This window comes from Myotis brandtii, unplaced genomic scaffold, assembly GCF_000412655.1.
Source record: "Myotis brandtii unplaced genomic scaffold, ASM41265v1 scaffold236, whole genome shotgun sequence".
Lineage (NCBI taxonomy): Eukaryota > Metazoa > Chordata > Mammalia > Chiroptera > Vespertilionidae > Myotis > Myotis brandtii.
This window is the reverse complement of record NW_005358901.1, coordinates 1283608-1293403: the sequence shown is the minus strand read 5'-3', so window position 1 is coordinate 1293403 and position 9796 is coordinate 1283608. Positions and strand designations below refer to the sequence as shown.

At 58.1% G+C, this 9796-nt stretch overlaps 1 protein-coding gene across 1 annotated transcript in view; it reads right to left on the bottom strand.

The window, feature by feature from the left end:
- The window catches only part of ABCA7 (ATP-binding cassette, sub-family A (ABC1), member 7), a 23148-nt gene extending 13418 nt beyond the window's left edge, over positions 1-9730 (bottom strand). The window contains exons 1-18 of the mRNA XM_014540101.1: positions 9672-9730; positions 8521-8722; positions 8340-8433; positions 8021-8162; positions 7800-7933; positions 7605-7681; positions 7194-7274; positions 6755-6959; positions 6547-6674; positions 6260-6376; positions 5874-6041; positions 5500-5717; positions 1951-2127; positions 1401-1623; positions 1044-1265; positions 763-964; positions 401-511; positions 16-187 (exon numbers count right to left, since the gene is read on the bottom strand). Coding sequence (XP_014395587.1) covers positions 16-187; positions 401-511; positions 763-964; positions 1044-1265; positions 1401-1623; positions 1951-2127; positions 5500-5717; positions 5874-6041; positions 6260-6376; positions 6547-6674; positions 6755-6959; positions 7194-7274; positions 7605-7681; positions 7800-7933; positions 8021-8162; positions 8340-8433; positions 8521-8586 — 2537 coding nt within the window. The 5' untranslated portion in view covers positions 8587-8722; positions 9672-9730. The remainder of the gene's footprint in view (positions 1-15; positions 188-400; positions 512-762; positions 965-1043; positions 1266-1400; positions 1624-1950; positions 2128-5499; positions 5718-5873; positions 6042-6259; positions 6377-6546; positions 6675-6754; positions 6960-7193; positions 7275-7604; positions 7682-7799; positions 7934-8020; positions 8163-8339; positions 8434-8520; positions 8723-9671) is intronic.
- Positions 9731-9796: the final 66 nt, after the last annotated feature.

The following is a 9796-nucleotide window of genomic DNA, read 5'->3' as shown; positions in this document are numbered from 1 at the left end:
GGTGTGGCCACTCACATTGTGGTTGTCTTGCCGGCACCGTTGGGGCCCAGGAAGGCGGTGATGTGGCTCTGGTAGAAGTCCAGGCTGAGCCCGGAGAGGGCCGGTGTTGGGTTGCCAGGAAAGCGCTTTTCTAGGCCCCGTATGGAGACCCCTGGAATCAGGCCGGACGGAGCCTCCTCTACCAGCTCTGGGGAGAGAGGGCAGTCAGCGGCAGAGCCCTTGGGCAGCCATTAGAACCTGTCTGTATAGTCAGGGACCTGTCAGGCTCCAGTTTACGGGAGGTAAGGAAGCCACCAGGGATGCGGAGAGCTGAAGGTGTCCAGAGATGGGGATCTGACTGGGTTTTGGAGGGGCTGTAGGGTCCAGCTGGGGAAGCAGCTAGTAAGGCTTGTTTCCTCACCCTGGGGGTCCTGCCAGGCTGGGGGCAGGTCAGAACTCTTGGGGGGTCTAGGCCCAAACCAGTAGCTCCTCCGAAAGGGAAAGTTCCATGGCTCAGGGATCCCATACTGGCCTGGGGGAAGCAGTGCTCCGTTATCCTTTGAGCCTCGATCCCCTGGAGGATTCCAGGCATCCAGGAAAGGAGGTGACTGGGAGACCCCACCCACCTTCCCCAGGCTGTCCTCAAAGGCAGCCACCTGTGTGCATGTGTCAGGAAGCCCCACCCTCTCACCTGGGAGGTCCCATCCTGAGCAGACCCACCCCTCAGCCCAGCCTCCCTGGTACAGGGGAACCCAGTCAGGAGTCCCTACTCATAGAGTCCACCTGGGCACACAGTCTCCAGGTACCAAGTGGTGAGACCATAGAGCACGGCATCCAGCAGCAGAAGGCCCGAGACCTGGGCCAGGCTAAAGACCTCAGCTGCAGGCCCAGTGCCCATGTTGTGCCACTGTGCGCCCTCGCCTTGCTCCTCCAGCAGCGCCAGGCTCTCACAGCCAAAGCCAAAGGCCACAGGTGATAGAATGCTCTGCGGGTGGGGGCAGAGGCAGGTGGGTCAGAGAGTGAAGGCGGCGACCGTCTGCGCCTCACCCCGGCCCAGCTCTCACCATGGCCACGCGGCCGCCCGCGGACAGCTGGTCCCTCCAGGCCACGCACAGCACGTAGGGCAGATAGAGCACGAAGTATATGAGGCCCCCGCAGGCGGCTGCCAGGTTGGCCTGGGAGAAGAAGACGCTCAGCAGGAAGCTCTGGACCACCGTGGCCACAGCGAAGGTTGCCAAGAACAAGAAGAGTACGACCGGGTGGCTATAGGGGAGGATGTCCCCAAGCTGCAGGAGACAGAGGGGACTCGGGTGAGACCCAGGTTTGCCCAGGGGTACGCACCCGCACGAGGCTCCTCCTGCTGTTACCCTCCTCTGCGTGCGCACCCCCACCCCGCAGCCAGGAAGACATGGCGCCCCCACCTTGAGCACCATCACCAGCAGTGCAGTGCTGAGAAGGAAGGGCCCAAGGCAGCTGAGGAACCAGCCCAGCCACAGCACAGCACGGCTGAGCCCCATGGCGTGCATGGTGTAGCGCAGCCGCGTCTCCTTCTCCCGCACGAGGGCCTTCACGGTCAGTGACACTGAGTAGATCCAGGCCAGTGTCAGGAAGAGTGGCAGCGACCGGCTCAGCACACGCAGGAACCTGGAGCAGCAGGGGTGGAGGCTGGAGACCCTGTGCAGCCCCCATCGGACACTATGGTTCCCGCCCCACGATCCTAAAGCATATGGACATTTGTCCTCTCTTATCCTCGGACCCTTCATTCAGCCTAAGGGTCCCAGCCGTCAGCACAGGCCACATTCTCTCTGTGCCAGGGGACCCCAGACCCTTAGAGGTCCCTGTTCCTTCCTGTACAGGTCTCTGGGGGTGGCCCACCTACGCCTTGACTTCATGAATATTCCAAATGGAGACCAGCTCCCACCTGAGACCTTGTATCTGCAGCTGGCGAATGAGTGGGGAGGGGGCACTCACCCGTCATCCACATAGCACGGGTAGGGCATCTGCTGCAGGTAGAGGTTGGCACGGGGTGCACTGCCACTGAGCACACGCACTGCTGCGTGCTCCAGCAGGTCCTGCAGGTACACGAAGCCACCCCACACATAGCGCAGGTCTGTCAGGGGGTCAGCGTCCGGGCCAGGTTCCCAAAACCTGCAAGGAGCACAGTAGTTGGCTGCAGGGACTGGCTGGAAACACCACCCTTCACCCTGTGTCCATTTTACAAATTTAGTTCTGTCCACACCCACAGGCTCAACTACAGGCCTGGCCGGGCCTGCTACCCAATTGGCCCAACACCCACTCCCATGTACCGCAGAAGCCAAGGCGTTAAGCCCACCCACCACCCCTTCAGCAGGCCCATTACACAACCATGGACCCCCAATTGGTCTAAGGCGGTGGTTCTCAACCTTCTGGCCCTTTAAATACAGTTCCTCATGCTGTGACCCAACCATTAAATTATTTTCGTTGCTACTTCATAACTGTAATGTTGCTACTGTTATGAATTGTAATGTAAATATCTGATATGCAGGATGGTCTGTGGGGGGGGGGGGGGGGGGGGGGGGGGGGGGAGGGAGGTGTGGCCACTCACATTGTGGTTGTCTTGCCGGCACCGTTGGGGCCCAGGAAGGCGGTGATGTGGCTCTGGTAGAAGTCCAGGCTGAGCCCGGAGAGGGCCGGTGTTGGGTTGCCAGGAAAGCGCTTTTCTAGGCCCCGTATGGAGACCCCTGGAATCAGGCCGGACGGAGCCTCCTCTACCAGCTCTGGGGAGAGAGGGCAGTCAGCGGCAGAGCCCTTGGGCAGCCATTAGAACCTGTCTGTATAGTCAGGGACCTGTCAGGCTCCAGTTTACGGGAGGTAAGGAAGCCACCAGGGATGCGGAGAGCTGAAGGTGTCCAGAGATGGGGATCTGACTGGGTTTTGGAGGGGCTGTAGGGTCCAGCTGGGGAAGCAGCTAGTAAGGCTTGTTTCCTCACCCTGGGGGTCCTGCCAGGCTGGGGGCAGGTCAGAACTCTTGGGGGGTCTAGGCCCAAACCAGTAGCTCCTCCGAAAGGGAAAGTTCCATGGCTCAGGGATCCCATACTGGCCTGGGGGAAGCAGTGCTCCGTTATCCTTTGAGCCTCGATCCCCTGGAGGATTCCAGGCATCCAGGAAAGGAGGTGACTGGGAGACCCCACCCACCTTCCCCAGGCTGTCCTCAAAGGCAGCCACCTGTGTGCATGTGTCAGGAAGCCCCACCCTCTCACCTGGGAGGTCCCATCCTGAGCAGACCCACCCCTCAGCCCAGCCTCCCTGGTACAGGGGAACCCAGTCAGGAGTCCCTACTCATAGAGTCCACCTGGGCACACAGTCTCCAGGTACCAAGTGGTGAGACCATAGAGCACGGCATCCAGCAGCAGAAGGCCCGAGACCTGGGCCAGGCTAAAGACATCAGCTGCAGGCCCAGTGCCCATGTTGTGCCACTGTGCGCCCTCGCCTTGCTCCTCCAGCAGCGCCAGGCTCTCACAGCCAAAGCCAAAGGCCACAGGTGATAGAATGCTCTGCGGGTGGGGGCAGAGGCAGGTGGGTCAGAGAGTGAAGGCGGCGACCGTCTGCGCCTCACCCCGGCCCAGCTCTCACCATGGCCACGCGGCCGCCCGCGGACAGCTGGTCCCTCCAGGCCACGCACAGCACGTAGGGCAGATAGAGCACGAAGTATATGAGGCCCCCGCAGGCGGCTGCCAGGTTGGCCTGGGAGAAGAAGACGCTCAGCAGGAAGCTCTGGACCACCGTGGCCACAGCGAAGGTTGCCAAGAACAAGAAGAGTACGACCGGGTGGCTATAGGGGAGGATGTCCCCAAGCTGCAGGAGACAGAGGGGACTGGGATGAGACCCAGGTTTGCCCAGGGGTATGCACCCGCACGAGGCTCCTCCTGCTGTTACCCTCCTCTGCGTGCATACCCCCACCCTGCAGCCAGGAAGACATGGCACCCCCACCTTGAGCACCATCACCAGCAGTGCAGTGCTGAGAAGGAAGGGCCCAAGGCAGCTGAGGAACCAGCCCAGCCACAGCACAGCACGGCTGAGCCCCATGGCGTGCATGGTGTAGCGCAGCCGCGTCTCCTTCTCCCGCACCAGGGCCTTCACGGTCAGTGACACTGAGTAGATCCAGGCCAGTGTCAGGAAGAGTGGCAGCGACCGGCTCAGCACACGCAGGAACCTGGAGCAGCAGGGGCGGAGGCTGGAGACCTGTGCAGCCCCCATCTGACACTATGGTTCCCGCCCCACGATCCTAAAGCATATGGACATTTGTCCTCTCTTATCCTCGGACCCTTCATTCAGCCTAAGGGTCCCAGCCGTCAGCACAGGCCACATTCTCTCTGTGCCAGGGGACCCCAAACCCTTAGAGGTCCCTGTTCCTTCCTCTACAGGTCTCTGGGGGTGGCCCACCTAAGCCTTGACTTCATGAATGTTCCAAATGGAGACCAGCTCCCACCTGAGACCTTGTATCTGCAGCTGGCGAATGAGTGGGGAGGGGGCACTCACCCGTCATCCACATAGCACGGGTAGGGCATCTGCTGCCATTAAATTTGCATTATTTATAAACCAATGACTGAAATTATATTAAATGATGTTGATGTAAACCAAATTATTCTTATATCATCCTTCCTGGTTACTCCATTAAAAACAAAGTGTGTTTTGTATCTTTTTTTTGCAGAAAGCATCAACATTTTGTGTTTTAGACTTTAGTGTGTGTGTGTGTCGGGGAGGGGGGGGAAGGGGGTCAGTGTTGAATTTTATTTTATGCCAGAAACTGGCAAAGCAAGGTTGGATTTTATACTTCTGAAAAGAAAACATAATTTGTCCTTGGTGTCTTATTTCTTTCTCTACTATTTTTGTCCCCTTTTAGTTAGTATGCTATAATTCAAAAATATTTAGCTTTCTTGCATTGATATGTTTTTAAAATACATGTGATGAACATTGTTTTATCTTAAAATACAGAGGAGAATCACAAATTTTTGCATGAAATTTAGAATTCAAGCCTATTTCATCTGTATTAGCTCTTTAAACTGAGTAATAAATTGTCACCAAAATGGTGGCTTAAAACAACAGACATTTATTATCTCAGTTTCTATGGGTCAGAAGTCCAGGCATAGCTTAGCTCAGTGTTTCTCAACCTTCTGGCCCTTTAAATACAGTTCCTCATGTTGTGACCCAACCATAAAGTTATTTTCGTTGCTACTTCATAACTGTAATGTTGCTACTGTTATGAATTGTAATGTAAATATCTGATATGCAGGATGGTCTTAGGCGACCCCTGGGAAAGGGTCGTTCGACCGCCAAAGGGGTCGCGACCCACAGTTTGAGAACCGCTGGTCTAAGGAATCAATCAGACTCTGCCTGCCTGGTCTCTAATGGGTGATGGGGGATGAGTGATGGGCCGAATGCCCTGGCCTCATCCATCATGCTCTTGGTCCCACTCCAACACAGATGAGTGATGGGCCGAATGCCCTGGCCTCATCCATCACCACGTGGCCACACTCCCACCTGTCCCTGATCTTATCGGTTTTGGCGACATTGTCAATGTCCATGCGGATCTTGATGAGCACGTGGCCTGGGCCGCGGAGCTGCTCTTCGTCCCGGGAATCCTTGGGGCCCAAGAAGACAACCCCTGCCCAGAAGCGGTGCTCGGCAAGAAGCTCCACAGCCCGCTCTACCAGGGCCGCCTCCGAGGGTGCTGCCTCCAGCTTGTCCAGGCTCACGCACTGGAGAGGGTACAAGGCCTGGGTCAGAGGGGCCCTGGTCCTGTCCTGGACCTTGGGGCTGAGCCGGGCTTTCTCCCAGGGCAGGGCCCACCCCTCCAGCAGATCCCCCTACAGGACAGGCTAGCTCTCCCCATTCCCAAGTGGATGGCCTCTCACCTCCATAGCACGGCCCAGTATGCCCACCAGAAGCTCCACATCTGCATAAGCTTCCTTCCAGCTGTAGCCACCGCTAGAGGGATCCAGAAAGGCTTGAAGAGCCTCCGCCTGGTGCAGGCCTCTGGGTCCTGGCTGCTTCTTTCCTTCGTTCTGAATTTGCAGGAGCCTCTGGGGAATGGCAAGGGAACGTGGCGGTCTGCATGGGGCACTCCTTGTCTTGTTACCCCTCTTCCCATCCCTGGAGCCTGTCCTCAACATGAGGTCACATCGAACCTCCACACCCTTGCCCAGGAGGCCCTGACCTGCCCTTTGCCCTAATTCTCAGCAGGAGGTGATAGGACTGGGCAGGCTGTAGATAACTCTGCCACCCTCCATTCTGGGCCCACCTGCAGCATGGCTATATTTGCACTGTCATTCAGGAAGTTGAAGAGCTGGGGTCCCAGCACCCCCCACACCTCCTGGAGATCCTTCAATACAGTCAGCTCCTGGAAGGTCCGGTTCACCTGGGGGAGGCAGGAGCCCAGATCAATGCCATGCTCACCCATTCACGACCCATCTTCTGACAGAGGACCCCTGTCCACTTCTTTCTCCTCCACTTTGTTCCATCCTTCTCTCAGGCCTGGCCCTCAACCCCTGAGCTGAGGGAGGGACCAGGGACCCCTCCCACCCTAACCTGTGCCATCAGCTGCCGCGTGAAGGGCGTGTCAGGTGCAAACAGCAGTTTCCCCAGGACCAGTGGCTTCAGGCGCTTCCAGAGCAGCTGCATGTCCAGGATCCCCATCATCTCAGCACAGGCAGGGCCTGGTCAGAGGTGCCATGAGGCCATGCCCCCACACCCACACTCCACTTCCCAAACTGGGCAGCCAAGGTCAATCACTCACTCAGGCCATGGTCAGGTAGGGCTGGCTCCTGCATCACCACCTCCTCCGGGTCACTGGCCTCATACCTGTTGAGGGAGGGCCCCCTAGGGACTCTAGGCCCCTTGTGCCCACATAAGGCTTCTAACACTGCTTCCAGGGGGCCATCTGTCTGCCGGGGTCTCCGCAGTAGTGCCTGAAGCTCTGCCAGGCTGGGCAGCACCAGGAGCTGGAGAGAGGTCACCAGAGGGGGCTGGCAGTCCTCTCTCCAGCACAATCCCACCGCCAATCCTTAACCAGGGCAGGACATCCCACCAGGAGCACCTTCTCCCTCTCTTTCTGCCCAAATTCCCCCCAAAAAATCTTACCCAAGGTGAGTACCCAGGACTACCCTGTCACCTCCCCATCTGGCAGCCTGCCCCTCTAGTTTCCGGCATGGGGTGGAGGATGAGGGGCCTCTTACTTGCTGGGCCAAGTCCTCTGCTGCTTCCACAACGCTGCCCACTGACTCTTGGGCTTGGTCTAGCAGAGACCTCAGGGACTCCTGGGGAGAAAGATAACAGGGTGACAATGACCTTGTTTGAGGTCTCACCAGAGGGCACTTTGCCAGGCAGCTTATACTACGGGTACAGACCCCATTTTATAAATGGGGAAACTGAGGCTCCAAGAGGCACTTGGACTTGCTCAAGGTCTCAAAGCCTAGAGTCCACCACCATGCCAGACACAGCCTGTCCAGGTTCCAGGGACAGCCCAGACAAAAGCCTGGAGGCTGGAATCAACTGCCCTGGGAGGGAGTCACCTGGTCCAGAATGGGGCAGTCCCAGGACTTCCTGGGAGCAGGGTCTCAGAGTCATTTCACCCAGCCCCACCTCACCCCTCGCAGCAGTGTTCCCAGCAGCTCAGTAGCCAGGGATGGTCTCTCCTGCAGCTGATCACTTGACTGGGGCCAGACTGTAGGAGGCACACAGGAAGCACAGGGTTAGGCAATGTTTAGCCTGAAACATCACGCCTCCACCTGTGCCCATTTCACAGCCAGGCAGGTGGAGGCTCCAAGCTCAGCACCACCTACCAGAAGACCCTGGCCTCCCACTTGCTCCTAGTGCAGTCCTTAACTTGGGTATCAGCTTCCCCAGGCTGGCCAGCATTCTGTGGGCCCCGGGGCTCCCCAGCATAGCACGGACATCTGCCAGGAGCCGGGAGACCCTGGGGACACAGAGAGGGCGGGAAGCAGGGGCTCAGTGGGCATCCCCGCACCCACCAGTGGCCTCCGGACCCACAGCGCTTGCTCACAGGGAGTCATTAAAGTTGTCGAGGACACCTGGCTCCTCACTGGGCGTGTGCCGAGGGAAGCAGGTGTTGTTCAGGTTGCAGATGAGACCCTGGAGCCAGGGCACGGTGCCTGCAGAGGGCAGCGGCTTGCTGGGGAAGTGGCCTGCGGGAATGCCAGGTGTTACGGGCCTTGTCAGAGTCCTCACCATGATCCCACTCAGCCATTTATTGGGTGCTGGGTCTGTGCTCTCTGGCGTTTGCTCACTGGGGCCCCTGTGCATAAGGTGACTCCCTTGCCTCCCCCCGCTACGAAAGCACCTGGACCCTGGAGGGGGCTTACATTCATGCTGCTCCAATGGGGGGTGGGAAGAGCGGACGGCCACCAGGATTAAGAAGAGGAAGAGAGGCCACAACAACTCCACCAGGAGCTGGATCTGGGGTAGAGAGAACAAGCAGGACAGTGGGCAATAGTGGGGAGCGCTTGGGCCGTGCCCAACCTGTCCCAAACGCCTGGGCGTTACCGGCTGTCTCTTGCGATACAGGAAATTCTTCCAAAGCAGCAGCATCAGCTGTGTCCAGAAGGCCATGGTGGAAATAGACAGGAGACAGGACCGCGGGGTCAGACTGAAGAATGTGCTGTGCAGCTGCGGGCAACTCCCTGTCCCTCTCGGAACTTCATTTCTCTATTCCATTGTGCAGAATTTTCTGGACATCTGCTTAGAGCTAGGCAAACAGTAAGCACTTATTTAAGTGCTTGCTCCCCGAAGGGAACCAATGGGAGCCCTGCCTGAAGTCATCCTTACATCTGATTGGATGCCAGGGCTGTCACTCCCTGTAGTGCGGTTGGAAAAGGCTATCAACTAATTATTGGGGGGCGGGGCCTCAGCGTAACTCTTTCATCACCAGGCTCTACCCTAAGCCCACTTGGGGGCCTCCAGATCCTGGCCTCCAATCTCATCCTTGACCAGGGGAAGGATCCGCCCCCCCTTCCCCAGTGATAATAGCAAAGTATTTACTGTGAACATTTACACGCCTGGCTGGAAGAGGGGGCAATTCAGGAGCCGAGACAGGCAGTCATCCAGCGGGAGGCGGACCCCAGCTCTACCTACCTGTCATGTATTATTTATCGCTCAGAAGACCCCCAAGATCTAGAAAACAGGTTAGGAGAAGGGACAGTGATGGAGGCTCCTGGAACCAGTGATCCTGACCCCATCACTTGCTTGGAATTGTCCAGCTCTGGCCTATTTCATTACTGCACAGATGGGGAAACTGAGGTCGCCAGGGGGACAGGGAGTGGCCACAGCTCACATACAAAGGGGCTGCAGGGTACCTCCGACCCCCACTCTAGAACGCTCCTTTACCTAAAGCGGGACCTGGGGGAGCGGCCTCCCTCCATTGGTACAACGCGGGCAGGTGTGGAGGGGTTCCAACGAGGAAAGGGGCTGCAGGTGTACGTTGGCCACGCCCCTTTCAGGTGAGTCTAATGCCCAAACTCCCCCTTAAAAATTAATGGCCAATTCTGCCGTCCCCCAATACTCATCCGCAGGGAGCAAAGGTGAGTGAGAGCCTGGACTCCGCCCGCACCCCCTAGTTCCCAGGGAACCTGCCTCCGTACCACCCATCCCCACACCCGCACCCTCCTGGGGCTTCCGCTCTCCCGGGACCTTCTCACCGTCCCAGCCCCCAGCGTCCGCCGCCTGCGCTCTAACCAACAGCAGACCTGAAAGCGCGACCTTTAAAGAAAAGGCCCCCTAGCGGGCGCCGGGCCCTGAACTTTTGGTGTCAGCACCTGGGGCG